Source organism: Mustela lutreola, chromosome 14, assembly GCF_030435805.1.
Source record: "Mustela lutreola isolate mMusLut2 chromosome 14, mMusLut2.pri, whole genome shotgun sequence".
In the NCBI taxonomy this organism is placed as follows: Eukaryota; Metazoa; Chordata; class Mammalia; order Carnivora; family Mustelidae; genus Mustela; species Mustela lutreola.
The window spans coordinates 70,601,383-70,625,046 of NC_081303.1; the positions used below are offsets into that span (position 1 = coordinate 70,601,383).

A 23,664-nucleotide genomic window follows, 5' to 3' on the forward strand; every position below is an offset into this window, starting at 1 on the left:
AATAAATAAATAAAATCTTAAAAAAATTTTTTTTATTTATTTGATAGAGACACAGAGAAAAAGAGAATACAAGCAGGGGAAGTGAGAGAGGGCGAAGCAACTTCCTATGAAGCAGGGAGCCCAATGCGGGGCTCTATCCCAGGACCCCAGGATCATGACCTGAGCCAAAGGCAGAGCTTAATGACTGAGCCCCCCAGGTGCCCTGATAACCATTGTTTTAAACTGAGTGGAACTAGAGCGGACCAAGGATTGATAGAAAAAGTGGGAGAAGCAAAAGGTTGAAAAATATTACCATTTTGCATAAAGGTGTGGGCTTCTTACTTGCAATGCAATAATGTTCAGGAATTTGTCCAACATGCAAGATCTGTTAAAATTAAATCATTGTAGGGTCACCTGGCTGGCTCAATGGGTTAAAGCCTCTGCCTTTGGCTCAGGTCATGGGCCCAGGGTCCTGGGATTGAGCCCTGCATTGGGCTCTCTGCTCAGCGGGAAGCCTGCCTCCCCCTCTCTGCCTGCTTCTCTGCCTGCTTGCGATCTCTCTCTGTCAAATAAAGAAATAAAATATTTTAAAAAATTAAACCATTGTAAAATAAAAGCTAGAAATAGTAACGATGTTGAGCATGAGTTTCAATGAAAAGAGACACAATATAAGAGGAAGCTAGAGTATTAACACAGCCTCTGGCAAGAGGGGGCGTAGCACCCAACTTAGTCACAGAGAGAACAACAATTTTAAAATGCAGGGCTCTGCTGATGGATGGAACATGGGTAAGGGACAACTGCCGTCACTCACAGCGAGGTTTACAGAACATCTGTCTGTAGGTCCATTTGTATCACCTGGGTGTGTCTGGTGTATATATTGGGTGTTGAAAGTTCTTGAGAGAATATAATCCTGCTTTACCCACTTTGGGGCTGAAGTCTCCCTTCCCCTTCTCCTTCCTTTCTTCTGTGTAGTCCGCTCCAAGCTTAATGCTGTGAATGGGGTCCGGGGTTGGAGAATTCTGTCAAGGCATCATTCCACGTACGTCCCAGTCCTCTCCCCACACCCCCCCCCCCCCTTTTAAAAGATTTTACTTGTTTATTTATTTTTAAATTAAAAAAATATTTTAATTAACATATAATGTATTATTTGCCCCAGGGGTACATGTCTGTGAATCATCAGGCTTCCACATTCCACAGCACTCAGCATAGCACAGACCGGTCCCAGGGTCCATCACCCTATCTCTCCCCCCCCACCCCCCACCCAATTCCTCCTATCAGAGAGATCATATAGTAACTGTCTTTCTCTGGTTGACTTAGATTTTACTTATTTATTGGACAGAGAGAGACACAGCGAGAGAGGGAACTCAAGCAGGGGGGAGTGGGAGAGGGAGAAGCAGGCTTCCCGCTGAGCAGGGAGCCCCACGCGGGGCTGGATCCCAGGACCCGGGATCAGGACCCCAGCCGAAGGCAGGCGCTTAAGGACTGAGCCACCCAGGCGCCCCCTCTCCCCCCACCCCTGCCTATGAATGTGTGTTTTTCACCGGCCAACGGTTCCGTACAGTTTACACCCAAACACAAACCCAGGAAAACGCGGCGAGGCGGGTCCACGGCTTCCCCTCCCTCCTCCTTCGAGGTAGCCCCTCCGCCCCCCGCTCTGCCTCAGGACCCAGCCAGTCGGAAAGTCCCTACTTCGGGATCGCCGCCCAATCAGGGTGTCCTCACCTGCGGAAGGTGAGCCCCGGCCTCTGACGCGACAGTCCCCTGGGCCAATCAGAGGCGGCTGGGGCTTGGCAGGGCGCCCGGCGCTCCGAGTGCGAGAGGTCGCACCTGGCGGCGGTGAGTCACTCAACGGAGTGGCGGCTCCCTGCACCAATCGGAGCGCGCGGGGCCGGGGCGCCGGCCAGTCGTCGCGGGGGGCGGGGCCGGGCGGGGCCCAACCTGGCGGCCGCAGTTTAGTCCCGGAGCGGCGGTGGCTGAAGCTGTGTCTCTGCGCGGGGCTCCTGCGGCCGCGTCGTGTCGGGACCCTGATCGTGATGGGGACAGAGGCGAGAGCCGGGAGGAAGCAGCTGCTTCTCTTCACATCGGTCATCCTGTGTAAGTTCCCGGAGTTTCGGGAGGAATCGGTGGGTCGGGGCAGAGGTTGGAAGGAGGCGCTCCCCACGCCTCTCGCCCGCGGGAGGGGAGGAGTTGAGAAACCTGCCAGCCTCACCCTCCTGGTCCCCCTTTCCTTCCCTCCCCTCCGCTGCCTCCCCTCCCCCTCACTCTGGCGCTGGCTGGCTCCCCTCCCCCACACCCGTCCCCTTAGAACCCCCGGGAGGGGGCCGCGGCCTCCGCACGAAGCCAGAAACTACGGAGGGGGTAGCCCCACCTCCCCCAGCCTCACTCCTTGGGGGGAGCCCTGCGCACATCCACCCAGGCGTGCCCCTCCACACGCGCCTGGGAAGGGCCATCCTGCCCCCCAGCAGGCGCCCGACCAACAGCTCACAACCCGAGAGAAGCCTGAGCCTGGCACCGCTGACTGTCCTCAGGGAAGGTCTAATGGAGGTCAGGTGCGGTGGGCATCTCTTTGCCTGGCTGTTGCTGAGGGGCTCTCTTTAGCTCCCCTGGATCTTTGGGGTGGTGGTGGTTGTTCTGGGAAAAGTGTCTGGCTGCAAACTCCGAAGAGGAAATAAATTTGAAATATCGCCTTTCTCGGAGCAGGGACTTCAAGTTCCTTCCTGGGGAAGCTACCTCGAGAGTCCTTCCTAAGTGTTGTTGACGGAGTGACTATTCCCAGGGGGAGGACCTGCCTGTGGGTTGGCTGGGTCCTTCTCAGAGCCAGGGCTCTGCCCTCCCCCAGCCGCTCCTGGGAGTTTTTGTTTCCTTTGTAAACTCCCCTTCCTGTGGAACAATGAGGCTCACTTGCGGGGGCACACGGCTGTCTATAGATAGGTTTGGGCGGGACCGAGTGTGTGTTTAGGGTCACCTCGTGAGGCAGCCTGGGTCCCCAGCTTGATCCGTCAGATTCTTGAGTGCCCGTGCCTCCGTGGATTCTTGTGTATGTGATCTGTAGGAATCTTTGTTTTTCCCTCGAGGTCTGTGCTTTAGGAAAGGTAAAAGAAATGAACAGTCACAATCAGCATCGGTGGTAATAGGGCAGTTCATTTTGTTCAGGTTTGAAGGGTGGAAATGGATTCCCTGCTCTTAGACAGCTCCTTTGTCTCTTTTCACAAAAACAGAAGCTCTTGGGGTAAACTGGACCAGAAGCAAGTCTGATCCTCTCCCTATTGTGCAGATACGGAAATAGGTCTGAAGAGGGGAAATGACTTTTCCAGATTGACGAAAGGACCTGGGAATGGAACCAATTTTTCCTGAGCCCCTTCTCCTTTTTCCACTGCTGGATCCAGCATCTCAAGCACCCTGTGGCACAGGAACCATGATCTCAAACATCAGCTTGGGATAACGCCCCGGGTCCACTCTCCTGCCTTCTCTCCCTTGTCCCTTTCATTCTCAGCCTCCACTTTCCTCTTTGATTGAGTTGCTGCTCTTTTCCTGTTCTTCGCCTTTCTTACTTCTGCCTGTATCTTCAAACTGCTCAGGACACCCATGGTTCTTCTTTGGTTCTGGGTGGTCCTCCTGGTGATACTCAACCTCCCATCCCCCACCTCCCTGCCCCCCCTCCCCCCGGCCTGAAGTTTCCCATCACTGGCATTGTCTGACCATGTGTGTTGGGCTTACAAGCTTTCCAAAGCCAGCATCTTTCTTCCTTTTCCTCTTTCTTTTTTCTCTCATTTTCGGCATTGTGACTTACCCCAATAAGCACATACTGGCACAGAAAGAGTTGGGATAGCCCCCATCCTGACCTTGGGAGTGTCCTCTAGTCTGTTCAGGGATTCAAATGGAGCCTGAGGCCTGTTGCATTAGCTTGACAGGACTGTGGGTCCTGGGAAGTGACCATGTCACATTTCAATGTGGCTGGACCCCAGGGGGAGTGATTTGATTACTACAGTGAGGATGGAAATAGGAATCAGGTGACCTCACGGGGTTCTAGTTTGGCTCTCTGCCTTATTTGTGATCTTAGGCTAGTGCCCAGTCTTTCTATCTGTGGAGCAGGAGTAATGATACTTGCCCTTTGGGTCGACCAGGATAATAGCTACATTACCTGTACAGGAAGGGATAACTATTATTGGGCAGCTGTTAACCCCTTTGGATTTTGTGAGGAGGAAATAATACTGCCCCAGGAGAGTTGGTCAAAGGAAGCAATGTATCCCCCTGCTAGATCCCAAATGGCAAAGGTTAAAAAGGTAAGGGTTCTTTCCTGGGTGTCTGGTCTGTCCTCTGGACCTGGGATGTCTGGAGCATATGTGGGTGCCCTTGTGTTCCTTCTTCTCCCACTATGGCTATTGCTCATCGCGGGCCCTGCCATCAGGGAGGAAGAAAGGACAGAATATGCTCACGTCAAGCAAAGGCCCAACCCCAGCCTGGGAAGCCTTGTGGAGAGGAAAGCCTGAGCTGCTCCAGGAATTGGAGCCCGCATACTGAGGGAATGAGGTCTGGGAAAGCACAGCCAGTGACCAGAAGCACCGTCTCCCACTCCCTGGGGAGCCTGCACTTGGAAAAGTTTCCAGCCATCTCCCCGGCACAGGGTCATGTGTGAATAGCATGACTTCTCATGTAACCAAGGGGAAGAAGGAGAACCTGGGTTGGAACCCTTGTTCTCTCCCCCAATCCCACTTGAGTGGGGGACCCCACCTGACATTCCAGAAGGCAGGAGCGGCTGCCCCGTGTCTGAGTCAGTCTGTGTGCTGGTCTCCTCCGCTGATGCTTCTGACTCAGGCCCTTTCACCTTTGCTGTTCAGCTTTGCCTCCAACTACAACTGGTGAGTCACTTCTCTTCCGTCCCTCTGCTAGCCAGCTGAATTTACTCCTCAGAGACGGTCCCTCGAAACCTGAAACCTAGTGGCTGACGGAGCTCAGCCGGAACTAGGAACTGGGAAATGTGCAAATGGTGCAAATGCGCGGTAGTGGAGTTCCAGTGCCTCCCTCTGTCTACCTCCCGGCTCCAGGATGCTTTCACTTCTCGGTGTTTCTCGCTAGTGTCTTTGTCACCTGGGCATGTCTGGGGTCTCCAGGCCAGTTTTGGTTTGGGGTAGAACACCTGTAAATAAAAGAATAAAAAAGTTTTATTTACTTAGAACAGGTTGATACATTGATACACACTACAGACATTGTGTTATCTCAGGCACCTTGTTTATTTCACTTGGGATGTCCTGGAGGTCTTTCCCGGTTGGCATTAGGGGCGTTGTGGTCTTGGTCTTTAAGATCCCATGGGCGCCTGGGTGGCTCAGTGGGTTAAGCCGCTGCCTTCGGCTCAGGTCATGATCTCAGGGTCCTGGGATCGAGTCCCGCATCGGGCTCTCTGCTCAGCGGGGAGCCTGCTTCCCCCCCCCCCTCTCTGCCTGCCTCTCTGTCTACTTGTGATTTCTCTCTGTCAAATAAATAAATAAAATCTTTAAAAAAAAAAAAAAAAGATCCCACCGCTGCCCACCGTGCCCCTGCAAGTCACCCAGTCAAGGGCCACCTGTTCTGTGGACACCAAAAGGGCTGACACCTTTGTTATGATTCAAGATTGTAGATTGAAAAGCTACACCCATTTTGCACGATTGAGTAGGAAATAATGGAGCATAGTTTTCACATCTGTTAGTATTGAGAGACTGTGGGGGCCTCTAAACTCATTTGTTTCCCTTTCAGTGGTTCAGGAAAGATCTGGATGACCACTTGTCAGATGTAATTGTGAAAGAGGGTACAGCACTGTGAGGGGGGGCAGATGGTGGGAAGCCACGTGAGTGGATGCACACTGGGCTTGTCCAGGCATTGAAAACCCAGAATTCATCTGTCTGGGACTCCCTGATAAGCAGGGTTTCTGTCTAAAGTCCGGCTGTGGCATTAGTTTCGCAACGTTGGGGTTAGGGCAGGAGGAAGCAGCTGGCTGACAAGGAAGCTTGACGCCAGGCCCCTGGAGAGAGCCCTGTGCGGGTGGGGCACAACCTTCCCTAGTACTGGGGAGATGGGTGGGGAAGGGGAGGAGCGGAGCAGGTAGAACTAGAAATGGGAATTCTGCAGAGAGAGGGCAGGAGGGAACCATGAAGTGAAAGCTTTCCTGTCCCACACTGCTAATCCATCTTCTGCTGTCCTGAGGGCCGTTCCACCTCTGACGTCACTCCAGGTGCAGCCAAGAAGGGCGGTTTAGGCTCAGCCCACCTGTTGCTGGGCTCGCAGAGCCTTCCTCTTGCCCACGCATTCCTTATCTGTTCTACCCTAACCTTCAGGAGCAAGTTTCTTCTTTACAGAGTGACTGGTGGGGAGGAAAGGGGAAACCGGGGGCAGAAGCCCTAGGTCCAGGTTCTTTTTTTTTTTTTTTTTTTTTAGGATTTTATTTATTTATTTGACAGAGATCACAAGTAGGCATAGAGGCAGGGCGGGGGGTGGGGCGCGGAGCAGGCTCCCTGCTGAGCAGAGAGCATGATGTGGGGCTCCATCCCAGGACCCCGGGATCGTGACCTGAGCTGAAGGCAGAGGCTTTAACCCACTGAGCCACCCAGGCGCCCCGACTGGGTCCAGGTTCTGATAGGACTGCTTTGCCAAATGCATTTGTTAGTCTAGGAAACATGGGTGTCTGCAGGGTTTTGAGCACTGTGCTAGAGAGTAGGAATAGAGCAGTGAATAACATCTCAAGAAGTCCTGAGGGAAGCTCAGGGAACCCACGTTAGGTAAACGGAGTATCCTTTCAGAACCAGACGCCCTGGCTCTTCCTCCTCATTCCGCCGCTCCAACTTCCTTACGGCGGGAGGGTCCTGTGGAGCTCGGATGCGTAGAGGGGAAGTTTGGGTGAATTCGTAGAGAAAACCAGAGAGGCCGGCTGGCTGGTTTCCCTCCTTTTCCTTCCCTTTAAAAAAAACGAACAACAAAACCCCATGGAATTCAAACAAACTCATGGCACAAAAGCAGCTTAAGGAACATTCTAATAATTAACAGGATGTATAAAGGAAATAAGGTTTCTTGATAAAGCAGCAAAAGGGAGGAGCTTCCCTGTGGTGGGTTTGATTGCCTGTACAGGGGTGGTTGGTGGTGGGTTCTGTTAAGTGTGGACACCTTTGCCCTCTGTGACCACCTTCTCATCACGGCGAGCTTCAGTGGGGGGCACAGAATGCTTCTCGGGGCAAAGCACAGTGCTCGGAGCCGGAGAAGCACAGAGAGCTTGGATTCTCTTCCCAAGGAACTACGACATGCACTGACTAAGCCAAAAACAGCAGAATGTGCCAGGCACAGTCATCAAAGTACAGAGTGTTTTGGGGGCATACGAGTAAAGAGATACATTTTTATTAAGAAATAATATGTGTTCAGTGCAGAAAAATGGGAAAACGGGAATATAGAGAAACTAAAAATTACATGTGATCCTATTATCAAGAGATAAACAGTACTGGTGTTTAATTGTAGTCTTCTCTATGAATTATATAGTATATATGTATATATACCTTAAATAATATGTACATGTATTTTTAAGCAAAGTGGGCTTTAAACAAATTCCATTCTGTAGTATTCTACTGCATGGCTATGTCAGAACGAACTGTTCACCTTTTGTCGGACTTTCAGGTTTTTTTCTTCCGCTGCGCTAAATAATACGAATACTGAATAATGAATAATAATGTGAAATTCTCCCTGGACATACATCTTTTTTTTAAACAGCTGCTGCTTTTGTTTTTTTTTAAGATTTTTATTTATTTATTTATCTGACAGACGGAGATCACAAGTAGGCAGAGAGGCAGGCAGAGAGAGAGAGGGAAGCGGGTTCCCTGCTGAGCAGGGCTCCATCCCAGAACCCTGGGATCATGACCTGAGCTGAAGGCAGAGGCTTTAGCCCACTAAGCCACCCAGGTGCCACCCTGTACACATATCTTTAAGCTTATTTTCTTAGACTACATTTCTGGAATTTGGGGAGAGATTAATGTTGACTGGGGAAAGTCATCATGGATCAAGGGGCATTTGAACAGGGTCTTGGAGGTTGGGTGGGCTTTCCTTGGTCTGATGGAGATGATCTGTAGTGTCATAGTTTTGGAGCCTCAGAATTAGACAGACTTGGGTTAAGATTCCCTTTCCACCATGGGGCACCTGGCTGGCTCAGTTGGTAGAGTTGTAAGACTCTTAATCCCCAGGTGATGAGTTTGAGCCCCACATTGAAATAGGATGCCCGTCTTACTTTGCTGTTTGTAGCCGTGTGATTTTGGACAACTGTTCTAAGCTCAGTGTTCTCATCTGAAATGAGATGATAACAGTAGTACTTGTCTCACAGCGTTTTTGTGATTAGAATCTAAAGAGACAGGGACACCTGGGTGGCTCAGGCGGCTGCCTTCGCTCAGGTCATGATCCCAGCAACCTGGGATCGAGTCCCACATCCGGCTCCTTGCTCCGCAGGAAGCCTGCTTCTCCCTCTGCCTCTGCTGCCACTCTGGCTGCCTGTGCTTGCTCTTGCTCCTCTCTCTCAATCTCTGACAAACAAATAAATAAAACTTAAAAAAAAAAAAAGAATCTAAGGAGACAGTGCGGACCCCTGGGTGGCTTGGTTGAGTGTCTGCCTTTAGCTTGGGCTTGATCTCGGGGTCCTGGGATTGAGCCCTACATTGGGCTCCCCTTTCAGGGAGTCTGCTTCTCCCTTTCCTTGTTACTCCTCACCATTCATGCTCGCTCTCTCTCTCTTAAATAAATAAATAAAATCTTTAAAAAAAAATGCATAGGGCACCAACCTTAATGGGAGGGCTCACTGTGCCATTTCTGCCATGAACCTCCATTGGTCGAGGCAGTCCCAAGACCTTGCCAGGATTCAAGAGGAGGGAACCGAGACTCAAGTCACAGTGTAAGAAAAGCATGTGGGATGAAATAAACATGAAGATCCATATGTCTATTTTGGAAAATACAATTTGTCACAGTTTTATTATTCAGATACATAGCGATTTTCAAGAACTATACACTCCGTCTTACAGATTTCTACACCATCAGCTCTCTTCTGAATTGTATGAAAGCATGCAGGGATTGATTGAAGTATTAATGGCTACATCACCACCTCGGCTCCCTTTCTCTTGCGCTTCCACTTCCACCCCCTTGTGCCGCTGCCTACCTACTGCTGGCAGCTCCAGTCCTCACCAGGTCACCTGTGCTGGCCTTTCCTCCTGCCCTTTTTCTCTCCTGGAGATTTATCAGACTTGCCTAGACTCCAGGATCTCTCTGTCAAATAAATAAATAAATAAATACAGTCATTTAAAAAAAAATAAATGTAGGGGTACCTGGGTGGCTCAGACATTGGGTGTCTGCCTTCAGCCCAGGTCATGATCCTGGGGTCCTGGGATTGAGCCCTTCATTGGGCTCCCTGCTTGGCGGAGAGCCTGCTTCTCCCTCTCCCACTTCCCCTGCTTGTGTTCCTTCTCTTGCTGTGTCTCTCTCTGTCAAATAAATAAAAATCTAAAAAAAAATAGTAATAATAAAATAAATAAATAGATAAATGTAGATCCCACATATACATGAGATCCTATGGTATTTGTCCTTCTCTGTCTGACGTATTTCCTTTAGCATAATGGCCTCAGAGTCTATCCATGTTAACCCAAATGGCAAGGTATCATTCTTTTTTGTGGCTGAGTAATAAAACATTGTATACATGGACCACATATTCTTTATCCATTCATTCATGAATGGACACCTAGGTGGTTTCCATATCTTGGCTATTGTAAATAATACTACAGCCAACATAGAGGTGCGTGTATCTTTTCAAAGGAGTGGATTTATTTTCTTTGGAGACACCCAGTAGTGGAATTGCTGGATCCTAGGGTAGTTCTGTTTTTACTTTCCTGAGGCGCCCCGAACTGTATTCCGTGTTGGCTGCACCAATTTGCATCCCTGCCAGCAGTGCACGAGAGTTCCCTCTCTGCATCTTTACCAATACTTGTTACGTCTTGTCTTTTGATAATAACGTGAAATGACATTTCATCGTGGTTTTGATTTGCCTTCCCTGAAATGCATGATGTTGAGCATCTTTTCATGTACCTGCTGGCTGTCTGTAGTTCTTCGGAAAAACATCAATTCAGATCTGTGCCCATTTTTTTTTAAAGGTTTTATTTATTTATTTGACAGAGAGAGATCACAAGTAGGCAGAGAGGCAGGCGGAGAGAGAGAGGAGGAAGCAGGCTCCCCACCGAGCAGAGAGCCCGATGCGGGACCTGATCCCGGGAACCCGAGACCATGACCTGAGCCGAAGGCAGCGGCTCAACCCACTGAGCCACTCAGGTGCCCCTGTGCCCATTTTTTAAATGGATTCTGTGGCGTTTGTTGCTATTGAGTTGTGAGTTCTTTATATGTTCTCAATTTTTTGAATAGTAATCCTTTATTAGATAGGCGACTTTCAAAATTTTTCTCCCATTCAGTAGGTTGCCTTTTCATTTGATGATGGTTTCCTTTGCTCTGCAGAATGTTGACTCTTGCACTGTGTGGAAATGTCATCACAAACCTAGGTCAAGTTTGTCTTTGTCGTCACTGGGGATTCAGCCAGAATGTCCACTGCTGAAATTCAACGTAGACCTGTGTATTCATGCACCTGGTCCGCCATCAGAAAAGATCACAGACTGGGGCTTAAACAACAGTTATTTATTTTCTTTTTAATTTTAAAGATTTTTTTAATTAAAAATTTTTTTGAAGATTTATTGATTTGAGAAGGGGAGAGCATGAGGCGGGAGAGGGGCAGAAGAGAGGGAGAAGCAGACTCCGGGCTGAGCTCAGAGCTGGACGCAGGATTCAGTCCCAGGACTCTGGGATCAGGACCTGAGCTTAAATCAGATGCCTAATGGACTGAGCCACCCAGGCGCCCCAACAGTGATTTGTTTTCTCACAGTTCTGCAGTCTGGAAGTTCAAGACTACAGGGCTGACGGCCTCTGTTCCTCTGAAACCACACTCTTCGCTGGTGGTCTTCTCTGCGGGAGGCACTTTTGCTGTCTCTCTGTATAAAAGACACTGGTTAGATCGGATTAGGACATGTCCCAAGGGCCTTATTTTAACTTAATCATTTTGTGAAAGGCCACATCTCCAAATACAGCCCTATTTTGAGGTATGGAGGTTTAGGGGGATCACAGTTCCGTCCCTAACAAGCATAAACCATTGTGGAGACTCCCTCTGCAGAAGGGGCAGTGCTCTGATGAGCATCTCCTCTGGAGCTCCTGGGAGGCTCAGTCAGTGGAGCGTCTGCCTTCAGCTCGGGTCATGATCCCAGATTCCTGGGATCGAGCCCCACATGGGGCTCTGTGCTCAGTTGGGACCTGCTCCCTCTGCCTTCTATACCCCCACGTGTCCTCTCTCTCTCTCTCAAATAAGTAAATAAAATCTTAAAAAAAAAAAAAAAAAACACCCAGGATCTCCTCCTCTACTGACCTGGGCTTCTTTGGCGCCTCTCGGTTGTATCTGTCGTGAAGAGGGTGGAGGTGTTTTAAATGGATTCACATCTTCCCCCACTTTCTTCTGCTGTTTTATTTTTTATCATTTTTAAAAAGATTTGTTTATTTGAGAGAGAGAGAGGAGCAGGAGCAGGTGTGAGTGGGGGGTGGGACAGGGGGACTCCCCACCGAGGGCGGAGCCTGCCTCCGGCTTGTTGATCTTGTGGGCTGTGAAGTCAGGACCTGAGTCGAGATCAGGAGTTGGATGCTTTTTTTTTTTTTTTTTTTAAGCTTTTGTATATTTATTCAAAAGAGAGAGTGAGAGAGTATGAGCAGGGGTAGGGGGGCAGAGGGAGAGGGGGAGGGAGACTTAGACTCTGGGCTCAGCAGGGAGCCCGATGCAGGGCTCTATCCCAGGATCCTGAGATCATGACCCGATAGGAAGGCAACCCCTTCCCTGACTGGGCCCCTCAGGTGCCCCTCTGCTTGCATCAACAACCTCCTGGCACTTGCACTTCTGTCTTGCACACTTGCATGGGTGCAGAAAAGCAGCCTCTACCTTGTGCATGGGGGCGCCTACAGACCTTCTGCAACCAGGGGCCGAAATCAGGCCTTGTTGCAAAATGGCTGTTGGGAATTGCGCATGTGCAGAGAAGTTTGGAGACTGTTTAAAAACTACGAGATTTTAAAACACTTGGGGCACCTGGGTGGCTCAGTGGGTTAAGCCTCTGCCTTCGGCTCAGGTGGTGATCTCAGGGTCCTGGGATCGAGCCCGCATCCGGCTCTCTGCTTAGCGGGGAGCCTGCTTCCCTTCCTCTCACTCTGCCTACTTGTGATCTCTGTTAAATAAATAAATAAAATCTTTAAAAAAAACAAAACAAAACAACAACACTTAATTTGGGGGGGGGTACCTGGTGGGCTCAGTCAGTGGAGTGTGTAACTCTTGATCCCGGGGTTGTGAATTTGAGCCCCACGTTGTGTGTAGAGATCACTTAAAAATGAAAGAAATCTTAACAAAAAACCAGACCATTTAATTATTAAGTTCTGAAGCTAAGTTGAAGAAAAAGATTAATGGAGGGGCACCTGGGTGGCTCAGTCTGGAGTCTGCCTTTGGCTCTCGTTGTGATCCTAGGGGTCCTGGAGTTAAGCTCCGAGCTGGGCTCTCTGCTCAGCAGGGAGTTGCTTCTCCCTCTCCCTCTGCCCCACTCCCCTCGCTCCTGCTCTGTCTCTCAAATAAACAAAATCTTAAAAAGAAAAAAATAGAAAAGAAATAAATTAATGGAAAAGCATCATTTCCCCCCCTGAAAGTAGAACAGTTTATTAAACTTTAAAAAAAAATTGAGCTGTGGGTCAAGTTTGTTTTTCATTTGGGCCTACCCTGTCTGCCAGCTTGAAAAATGGGCTTATCTTTGTAGATAAACTTTAACAAGTAGATGTGGTAGTGAATGGTCTGCTATGACCTAATTTGTTAAGACTCTGAGTTGTTCAATGTCAACTCGTACCAGGCATTATGCTGAAGTGCTGAGTACCCAGAATAATAAATAACACACGGTGCCTGCTCCCTGGGGGTTTGCTGTCTGGTAGGGGAGCCGTCCGCTGGCACAGATGATGTCATTAGAGTGGGAAGTGTTTCGCCTGGGGTAGTTAAAGCCTCAGAACGAGGAATGAGGTCGGAAGCCAGGTCTGAAGCCAGCTCTGGTAGGATTGGGGGTGGGTGGGTCATTCCTTGGGCAACAGTGCGGATGCGCAGCTGCTGACCAGATGAAGAAAGGGGAAAGGGTGCTCCGCAGAGCTGGAGCGGCAGGAGCAAAGCAGAGCTTGGGAAAGGGCCCTTTGCTGGGAGTTTGAAGGAGTCTCTGCCGCTGGAGGAGAAGCTGAAAGGGTAGAGACTTACCAGAGGGGCAGGTAGTGCTAGACCACTTGCCTGGGTGAAGAGTCTGGATTTTCTCTTGAGAGGCAATATGCGATCCTTGAAAACTTGAAGCAAGTGTTAGATGTGTGTTTTTAGGAAGGGTGTATGGTATCCAGCTGCCTCGATTTGAATATGCACCACCACTTAGCTGCCTGGGGCCTCAGTTTCCCTGGGTTAGCAAACAGAGAGGGCAGGGCCTCCTGGGTGGCTCAGTCGGTTAATCGGTTAAAGGTTAATCGGTTAATCGCAGACTCTGGGTTTCAGCTCAGGTCATGATCTCAGGGTCTTAGGATCGAGCTCTGCCTTGGGCTCCACACTCAGCGGGAGTCTGCTGGAAGTTCATTCTCTTTCTCTCTCAAATACACAAGTAAATCTTTAAAGAAAAATGGAGATGATAATAATAGTATCACCCAAGTCTCGAGGTTGTTGTAGGGATAAAGGAACATCCAGGTAATATGCTTGTAGCAGTGCCTCGCACACAGTAAGCGCTCAGGAAATACCAGCTCTTCCTCAGGCAGTGGAGTGGAGGACGGATTTGAATGGGTCAAGACTAAAGAAGACGAAAAGCAAGTTTACCCGAGACACCAGTCGCAATCCTTCAGATGTTGGTGGTACTAAACAGCGGTGGTCGGAATGGACGGCGCAGCGCTTGCTGTGGGATTGACAAGAGTGAGGGAGAGACGGTGACTGCGGAAGGCTTCCCGTTTGAGTGAGCAAGTAGTAGATGGTGATACCACCAGCCTGGAGAGGGGAGCGGGGGTCGGGGGTGGAGGCTGATGCGGGACAGGGTGTGTGAAGTCCTGGGGGAGAGGGCCGGAGGAGGCTCAGCCCTGGACAGGTAGGCACCTGCGGCTGTGCTGGGAGGTGGGCACCGGAGCTGTCCCCAGGTGGGTGCAGATGAATTTCGGGCTGTGTTTGAGATTTCCTAGAGAGAGTGTGGGAGGGAAAAGAGGCCTGAGATGCAGTGCTGGGAATCACTCATGTTAAGGTATTGACAGAAGAAGCAAGATTCAAAAAGGAGAGCGAGCCAATTCAGAGCGGCGGGAGGACCAGAGGGGGCGGCACACAGAAACTTAGGGGCTGAGTGACTTCTTTTTAAGATTTTATTTATCAGGGGTGCCTGGGTGGCTCGGTGAATTAAAGCCTCTGCCTTCGGCTCAGGTCATGATGCCAGGGTCTTGGGATTGAACCCTGCACCGGGCTCTTTGCTCAGCAGGGAGCCTGCTTCCCTTCCTCTCTCTCTCTGCCTACCTCTCTACCTATTTATTTTGAGAGAGAGAGAGAGAGAATTTCAGGCAGGCTTTGTGCTGAGCTGGGAGCCTGATTCAGGGCTCCATCTTACAGCCCTGAGATCATGACCTGAGCCAAGGTCGAGAGTCAGGTGCTCAATCGACAGAGCTGCCCAGGTGCCGCCGGAGTCATTTTCGGGGAAGGCAGCCGTCTGCAGGGCCTAGGCGTGCATTTAATACGATGTCCCCCCAAGAAGCTGTTATTAAATCAATGTAAATCATATAATCAGGGCTTCTTAGAATTGAGGAATGCCATAGCTGGTGATCTTAGTAAAAGCAGTTTTACTTCCAACGTGAGAGCCCAAGACTACTGCAATAGGCTGAGCAGTGAACCAGTGTGTGGGGCTGGAACCCCCAGGAGGCCTGTGGAGGGAGGAGCAGGAGGCTGAGGGCAGGCTCAGTGCACAGGGAAGGGCCAAACATCGACTGAGGCCTTTGAGTTTTGTGGCTTTTCTTATTGTGAATTTAGAGTAGATCAAGCATCACCATGAAAAGGACAAATTTTCCTTCTGCTTTGTTTAGCACGTGCATGAGTGGGGGGCATCTGAGTGTGTGTCGTGAGCCAAGTACGGGTCCAGGCTTCAGGGCAGAGGAGTGGGGGGCATGACGGGGCAAGGGGAATACGAAATAGATGAGGACAGTCGGAGGGGGACTGCAGTGTCCTGATGGAGGTCGGGTGCAGTGAGGGCCGCTCTCTGCTCTGCTGGTCTATCTGAAAGTTCTAGAAAAGAGTTAGCCTTTTCAAGGCAGATACCATGAGAGAGGACAGTGGTTTGGTGGGCTGGGACATCAGCATTTTGCAGGCAGAGTTTATATTTATTTATATGTCTTTTTTGAAAAGATTTTATTTATTTATTTGACAGAGAGAGAGAGAAGTCACAAGTAGGCAGAGAGGCAGACAGAGAGCCAGACGCGGGGCTCAATCCCAGGACCCTGAGATCATGACCTGAGCCAAAAGCAGAGGCTTAACCCACTGAGTCACCCAGGTGCCCTATTTATATGTCTTACTGAAGAAACTGTGAGGTCAGAAAAATAAGTGTGTACAGAGGATCTATGGGCAGATGAGGATAATAATAATAATAATAGAAGATAAAGTAGTTAGTTACTTGGTGCTTCCTGTTGTAGGCATTTTATTTGTATTAGCTTGTTTAACTCTTAACCACAGGCCTTTGATGTAGAAACTGTTATTATCCCCATTTTACAGATGGGTGAACCGAGGTTCAGAGTGACTAAGGTAGCCTGCCCGGGTCCCTCAGCCTAGGAGGTCCCAGAGCTGGGATTTGAGTCAGGCAGCCTGGTTCCAGAGGCTTGTTCAGGAGGGACGAGCGGAGGCCGGGTGGGGGGGGGGGCTGGGGAGTGGTCCACGATGGTGAGGTGTGGAGGGCGTGCGGTGTGAGGCCCGGCCAGGGCATGCAGCGACTCGCAAGCACAGTAGAGCTTGCGTATTGGAGGTCAGGCCACAGGAGGTCAGCTGCGATCCTGCCTCTGAGGGAGGTGGGGGGGGTGTGGCAGGTACTGACCCTGAGATGTCAATTACTGAACCAAGACATTTATTAGGGAGTGCTCTTGGGGTCCACACCTAGGGAAGGGAAGGGAAGCAGGACTGGGCAGAGGGAGAAGTTCAGTTGTATCGAAGCCTCAGCCTGTTCCCCAGCAGAGCTTTGGGGTGGGAATAGCCTTTCTGTGTTTTCCCAAGTTGGGGGGTTGGGGCATCAGGGCAGTAGAGCTGGGGCTCTCTGGAGCTGCCCTCCTGCTCTCATTCATTGCTGGGGCACTGCCCCTGCCCTTGTGCCAGGCATGCCCTGGGCCCGGCAGTGTGCTGTCTGTCCCCAGAAGGGCTGGGGGCCGAGGGCCTCATCTGGCAGAAGTCCCAGCAGCTGGAAAACTAGTCCTTCATTCCTGAAGGGAGATCCTGCTCGAGCATCCTGCCGCACATCACAGGTAGCAAGCTGTAACATTTGAGGATCTTAAAAACAGAGTTCCCATCATCAAAGCAGAGGAGGCTGACTGGGGCGAAAATCAAAACATTTCATTATCAGCATTCCCAATAACAGCTGAGTAAGAATGTCAGTGTGCCCAGTTTTCAATTAAGTGAAGGCTGTGTGATTTCGTTTCTTGTCTCTCATTACGTTTGGTTGTAAATTTGACATTAAAATGTAATGCCCAATGTTGTACAGATACAATGTAATAATACTATTAGAGATAATTCACAGGTGAAACGGACCTGACTTTTAAAAGAATAACATTTATTGTGTAGTCTGCCCCCATTAAGCCATGGCTTTTCTGAGGAACCGCATGGCTTATAAAAGTGCGGTATGAAAAGGGGAAAGGGCATCGGGGTGGCTCAGGCAGTTGTGTCAGACTCTTGGTTTCGGCTCAGGTCATGATCTCCGGGTGGTGAGACCGAGCCCCGAGTCAGGCTCCCTGCTCAGCTGCCCCTTCCCCCAGCTCGCTCTCTCTCTGATAAATAAAAAATCTTTAAAAAATAAAAGTAAAAAGGGAGAAAAGAGAGTGACGGGGGAAGCTGTGTGCTCATCTGAGCTCTGGTCTTGTATAGTTACGAAAACATGGGCTAGCCCCTTAACTTTTTAGATATATAATTTTCTCATACGTAAAATGGGAGAGAGAGAAACTTAATCTGGACTAATTCACGGTGTTGTGTCAAGTTGAGAAAAATGTATAAAAGTATTTCTAAAATTTAATTTAATTTATTTAAAGATTTTATTTTATTTTATTTGTCAGAGAGAGAGAGAGAACACAATCAGAGGGAGCCGTAGGCAGAGGCAGAGGCAGAGGGAGAAGCAGGCTCTGTGCCGAGCAGGGAGCCTGATGCAGGACTCAGTCCCAGAACCCCAGGATCATGACCTGAGCTGAAGGCAGATGCTTAACCGACTGAGCTACTAGGCACCCCTGTATAAAAGCACTCTTTATATATTAGTTCGAAAACAAAACCAAAAACAAAACCCCTCAAGGACTTTAGAGAACATCTAGTTCAAACCTTAAGTGTTTCAGGTGAGAAAAAGGAGGCTCAGAAGTCACCAGACTGAATTCAGTTACGTGAGTAATCACAGAGAGGCAGAATGTGCTCGCATTAATCTAAGGAAGACGGACTCTTAGAATTATAACGAACGCACACTTGGTGGTTGGTTGAGCGTGGAAACCCTGAATGGGATGTTTGTGCAAGTGCAGGTCTGCAGCCGAGTCTGGCTCTCCCAGAGTCTGTCTCTGGTGCTGCCTGTCGAGTGCTGGACCCCCTTCCCCGCCACTGGCCGTGGTGGCCGCACTTGGTTAGCCCTGCCCCCCCCACCCCCCCACCCCCCTGCCCCAGCCCTTCCCCCCAGTACACACCATGTCTTCCTTTCCTTCTCCACTGGGCAGGAGGAGATTCTTGGGGGAGGATCTCGCCCAGGCCTGGTCCTGGCTCCCTCTCAGGCCCGGCTGTGTGATCTTAGGCACGATTCTTTCCTTCTCATTGGCTTGGTTCCTCGTGTAAAACTGGATAATAACACTTGTCCTGCTGATCTGCCACGCTTCTTTCAAGGATCAAACGATGTAATGCATGTGAAAACACTTTAAAAAGCACAAAATGCCCTACAAATGTCAAGTGTTGTTATTATCCTCATTATTGCTCCTTCCCTCCCTCCCTCCACGACTCCCTGCCTCCTGTCTCCCTCCCCCCTTCCCCCCCTCCCCGCCTCCCCTCCCCGCCTTCCCCGTCTCCAGCTTTGCTGGCTTCCTGCCAGGAGTGTCTGACAAGTGGTTGCAATTAATTATTTGTTGAGAAGCTTTCTCTGAACCATGAAATGTCAGTGCGGAAGCTGTTCTTGGATGAGTAGGAATCCAATTAGATTATTGGGAGTTGCTGGGGCTCCTGGGTGGCTCAGTTGGTGAAGCGTCTGCCTTTGGCTCAGGTCATGATCCCGGCGCCTGGGATCGAGTCCCATGTTGGGGTCCCCGCTTAACGGGGAGCCTGCTTTTCCCTCTCCCCCTGCATCTACCCCTGCTTGTGCTCTGTCTCTCTCTCAAATAAATATATAAAATCTTAAAAAAAAAATTAAAAAGATTATTGGGAGTTGTAGAGGGAAACAGAAGGAGTAAAAGAAATTACATTCGAAAGAAATACTTCATTTCCATTGATAATGGAAGGATTGGCCTGCCGTTATGGCAGAAAGCAGTTAAAGAAAATGTTTAGGATATTGGCGATGTGAGACCCAGGAGGAGCTTGGATCACAGAATCTCCTCACCTTGGAGAAGCCATGGGAGGTGCCCAGCCTCCGAAGCCCCGTCAGCGGGGATGCTCTTCTGTCCCCTCCTGATGGGGCTGCCCCTGTCCTCCTCAGGCTCGGCGCTGAGCAGGGGGGCGGTGTACACGTCGGAACGGGAAGTCTCCGTTGCTGAGAACAAACGTGAGTGCAGGGCAGCTCGGGGGTGGGGGTCTGGGGCGGGCGGGAGCAGGTGCAGGTCCCCAGGGACTTGGAGAGCATCCAGCACGGGCCGCTGTTGGGGGCCTTTTCCCCTTTCCCATGTGCTGCTGCTCCTTCCTCCTCTTCACTTCTGTCCCGTCTGCAGCCGCCAAGCTGTCCTGCTCCTACTCCGGCTTCTCCTCTCCCCGCGTGGAGTGGAAGTTTGCCCAAGGTGACATCACCAGCCTCGTCTGCTATAACAACAAGATCACAGGTGAGTTGTTCTCCTTCCTTTCTGATGGTCCCGGCTGTGGAGGGACTGATGGGCCTGGATTCCAGGGGAGAGCTGCGGCCTGGGGCACATGCCTGTCCTGCCACCATCGCCGGCGTCTCTCATCTCCCCGACTCATTCAGCCTGTCCTTCCTCTCTCCTGGTAGCTTCCTATGAGGACCGAGTTACCTTCTCACACAGTGGCATCACTTTCCATTCTGTGACCCGGAAAGACACGGGCACGTATACGTGTATGGTCTCCGACGAAGGCGGCAACACCTATGGGGAGGTCACCGTCAAGCTCGTCGTGCTTGGTATGCGCCACACCTTTTCTGTGTGGTCTTGGCATTCATTGCTTCCCTAAACCCTCACAGGCTCTGGTGAGCTTCGGAGCTCCCTGATGGTGAGGACGCTTCTGGCTGGGGGCATTCAGCGTCCCGGTGCCGGCAGAGAGGGGCTGAGCCCCTGGGTGGGGGAGGCTGAGGGCATGGTGTGGGTTGGAGGCCAGAGCTGAGGAATGGGGTATCAGCGGTGTAGCCTCTAGGCAGTGCCCTCTGACCTGGGCTCAGCCCCTTCTGTCCCCTTACAGTGCCTCCATCCAAGCCTACTGTCAGCATCCCGTCCTCGGCCACCATCGGGAGTCGGGCAGTGCTGACCTGCTCGGAGAAGGACGGCTCTCCCCCGTCCGAGTTCTCCTGGTACAAGGATGGGGTCATGATGCCCACGGACCCCAAGAGCAGCCGCGCCTTCAGCAACTCCTCCTATAGCCTGGATCACAAGACCGGGGAGCTGGTAGGGTTGGGGTAGCGGGGGGGGGCGGGGGCACTGACAGAACCCTTGAAGGTGGGGAGGAGTAGCTACAGGTGGATTTGGCTTCGGGGTCAAGAGACCAAAGATGGGCACTTGGACACATGGCGGGATGAACACTGCATAACGCGTAGAACAGTGGAGTCATCCTGTCGTACACCTGAAAGTAACGTGATGTGATTTGTCACCGCTAGTGCAGTTAAGAAGCAAAAACTGAGGTGCACCTGGCTGACTCCGTCACTGGAGGCTTGCGCGTCTTGGTCTCGGGGTCGTGAGTTCAAGCTCCACGTTGGGCGTAGAACTTAAAACACACACGGAAAAAAAAAACACACGAAAAAGCAGAAGTAGGTCCTTGGCTTCTCGGGCAGGAAGCCACCTGTTTTCTTCCCTCCAGGTCTTCAACCCCGTGTCAGCCTCTGACTCCGGCGAGTACATGTGTCAGGCACAGAACGGTCACGGGACCCCCATGCGGTCAGACGCTGTGCGCATGGAGGCCGGTGAGCGCGGGTGTGCGGAGCGGCGGCGGGCGCGTGGACCTGGGGTGGGGGTCGGGGTCGGGGTCTGCTCTCCCTCCTGGCGTCGGTGGTGGTGTCAGCAGTGGGAGTGAGCCGTCAGGGCCCTGACCTCTCGTTTGTGTCCCATAGCGGAGTTGAACGTGGGGGGCATCGTGGCAGCTGTCCTTGTGACGCTCATTCTCCTTGGATTCTTGATTTTGGGCATCTGGTTCGCCTATAGACGAGGCTACTTTGACAGTGAGTATCTGCCCTCAGAGGCTGTCCTTTTTATCGCCCCCGTTTCAGGGCACGGTTCTTGGGTGCCTCCTGAGCACAGAGCGGATAGTGAGCCCACACGTGCGGGGTTCTCTCCCGGGTGAGCGCCACTTACCGCCTGCGTGCTGTTTCCCCTCTCTTGCGTGTCCGGCCTGCTTCTGCCCTGCTCTTGCTCATGGTCCCGGTTCTTCTCTTTCAGGAACAAAGAAAGGGTGAGTGAGGTGCCGTCGTGGGGATCCCTGAGGTTGAGAACGTGGACGCCTGTGGTTTGAAGCTGAGATGGGCCCAGGGGAAGGGGCTGGAGACGGAGGTGGGGGCAGCCCCGTGTGGGCGGACATCCGGCTCTCTACCTGTCCCTGTAGTCTGAGAACTCTGTGCTTCTGTGACGCTGAGTCCAGCCTCCCCCGCTGGCGAGCAGCGGCTAAGGGGAGCACTAGGGACTGAGCATCTCCATCCTCTGGCTTGTCTGCAGGACCTCGAGTAAGAAGGCGATTTACAGCCAGCCCAGTGCCCGCAGCGAAGTGAGTGTGCTACCCTGGGACAAAGAGGGGGCTTCTGGCCTGTGTCCCCCGCGCGGGAGATGAGCAGCTAAAGGCCAGGATAGAGTTGATTTGATGTCTCTGTTTCCCCAGGGGGAGTTCAGACAGACTTCGTCGTTCCTGGTGTGACCCTGGTCCAGCTTACCTCCTGTCCTCTGTGCTTGCCTTACGCTGGTGCTACCAGACTCTGGCCCATGATATCTGTACTTTCACAGAATGCCTTACGTGTCTTCTAGCCCCACAAGGGTCCCCACTTTTATCTTAGTTAGGATGTGTTTTTTTGTTTTGTTTTGTTTTTTTTTTAATAATGTCGGCTGTGGCCCCTTCCTTCTGCCCCTCCCCTCTGTTCCCACCACTGCTGAGTGGTCTGGGACTTGTTTAAAGCTTTCGATCCCCATCCCTGTGAGGGATCGGGCAGGAGTCCTGATTGATACGCGTTGACCTCCCTCCAGGCAGGCGGCAACAGTGGCAGGCACTCTCTACCCACCCACCCCAACCGTGTCAGGGCCCAGGAGTAGTGACCTTGAGCTTATCCCCGGCCCTTTCCTCCTGCTGAGGAGGTATCTGCGGTTCCAGGGTGGAGACTGGAGACCGAGCTGCTGACGGCTGACAGGTTGCTTGGGGACCGCACCCCGTTTGTTCTGTCTTCCCTCGGGAAGTGCCACTGCGATCCTCTTGCACTGTCCTCGACACAAGCAGACCGGCACCAGCTGTGTCTTCGGGGAAAAAAACAGGAGCTTTGGTTCTGTGTGGAGAGCACAGCCAGCTTTCAGGGGACACGGAGCAGAAGCGCTTTAAAACCACAGAGAAAAGGAAGCTGGAGCTGGAAGCTCAGACTGTCGCCGTTGGCTGCAGCAGCTGGGCGGACGCTGTTGGGATACGTCTGCAGGGCGGTGGGAATGTGTGCAGGAGCTCTGAGCCCTTTGCGGAGCGCGTGTGTGCCTGCGTGCGTGGTCTCAGTTGCTGAAATCCCGTGTGTGCAGGAGGGCTTCGTGGCTCTTCGGTGAGATTTTGTTGGTGTGTGTTTGGATGTTGCTGGAAATAAAACCTTGGTTTATCAGAGCTTCTTGCTGTGGGAAGTGGGGAAGTGAGGTTCCCGGGCTCCGTTGTACAAACGGGAAGCTGCCCGAAGCGCCATTTGCCTGCAACCTGGCCTGGTCCCGGCTCCCTGTCCCACCCCTTCCTGGTTCCTGTCCCAAGTGGAGCCTCTGGGCGTCCGACCCTCAGTCTAGAGCCCTCTTGTGGCAGAGGCAGAGCCTTCTGCTGGAGGGTGCCCCGGGGAAGCCGAGCCGGTGCTCGGGGCTTCTGCAGGGTCTCCTCCACCGCGTGGGAGGAGAATGTGCCCACCTCCCCTCTGCCAGCCAGATGCGTTAACAGACTAATCTGCGGCTGTGGGGAAGCTCCAGAGCCCGAGGCAGGAGGATTCCTCAAACCTTTTGAAGAAGTTCTTCTTTAGTAGTAGTTTAAAGCAGCAATTACTACTTTATTTAAGCTGGATGGTGGGGGGGGGGCTGTTTGAGGAAAAGACCGTTTTGAGAGCAGGACAGAAGACTGGGTGGTTGGGTGGGAGTGAGCAGCAGTGAGCAGGGCGGCCTGCCTGTCGTTGCTTCCTTCTGTCCATCCGGAGCCTTTTCTGCCCTTAGATTTCTGTTTCCCCATCTACCACGGCCCCCCCAGTCCATTAACCAGCAAGAGGGCAAGTACGGGGTTTCCCAGGGCTGACGTTGCTTCTTTCTGTGGAGGACGCTGAGCCCCACTTGGCCATGTTTTATTCCCTTATCTGGAAATCCCTAACAGAATCGAGTGTTCTATCAAGAATCCAAAAGGAAAAACGAAACCAACCAGACCATCAGTTAAGGGTCATGCACCAATAAAAAGTAAATATTCCAGATGGAAATAAAATTTAATGAAACAATAAAAGTAGGGATTATGGAACGGTTCAGTAAGTGAGATTTTTAAAGTATGTTTCAGCTTTGGGTCTTGCTTGCGAGATGGGGGCGGGGGGGTTGCAGAGAGAAAACACCACAGGAAAGCAGAGGTAGGTGATTCATTGTTCCTTTAAGTCTGAGGGGAAGGGTTCCTCACTCCCTCAGTGGCTTGTGGTGAGCTGGAGTCCTTTATTACCGGCCTTGGGATTTACTTCTGCAGCTTACCGCAGCCTCTATGAGTTGGAAAACACCTTGTCTTGTTTTCATTTTGAAATGTCAAAACTCATTTTTGTAATAAATGTTTATTTTTCACATTGA

At 51.3% G+C, this 23,664-nt stretch overlaps 1 protein-coding gene across 3 annotated transcripts; it reads left to right on the forward strand.

Moving 5' to 3' along the window:
- Window positions 1–1,636: 1,636 nt before the first annotated feature.
- F11R (F11 receptor) lies at window positions 1,637–23,664 on the forward strand. Of its 3 annotated transcripts, none has more exons than XM_059145254.1 (10): window positions 1,911–2,073; window positions 18,969–19,034; window positions 19,198–19,305; window positions 19,470–19,616; window positions 19,892–20,094; window positions 20,504–20,606; window positions 20,754–20,861; window positions 21,079–21,091; window positions 21,352–21,400; window positions 21,512–21,689. In XM_059145254.1, exons 1-10 carry the CDS (start codon window positions 2,013–2,015, stop codon window positions 21,545–21,547), a joined length of 894 nt encoding a protein of 297 aa, XP_059001237.1. In that variant the 5' UTR covers window positions 1,911–2,012; the 3' UTR covers window positions 21,548–21,689. The 3 variants fall into 3 exon arrangements, with proteins under 3 accessions (XP_059001238.1, XP_059001237.1, XP_059001239.1); XM_059145256.1 differs by lacking the exon at window positions 20,754–20,861 and adding an exon at window positions 20,910–20,979; XM_059145255.1 differs by lacking the exon at window positions 21,079–21,091 and having other exon boundaries at window positions 1,637–2,073; window positions 21,512–23,664.

Bases quoted from the DNA above. Each gene is read 5' to 3' on its own strand.
- F11R (XM_059145255.1), top strand. From the start codon at position 2,013: ATGGGGACAGAGGCGAGAGCCGGGAGGAAGCAGCTGCTTCTCTTCACA. The intron at 19,306-19,469 runs GTGAGTTGTTCT...CTCTCCTGGTAG, and splicing joins CTATAACAACAAGATCACAG to CTTCCTATGAGGACCGAGTT. The intron at 21,401-21,511 runs GTGAGTGTGCTA...CTGTTTCCCCAG, and splicing joins AGCCCAGTGCCCGCAGCGAA to GGGGAGTTCAGACAGACTTC.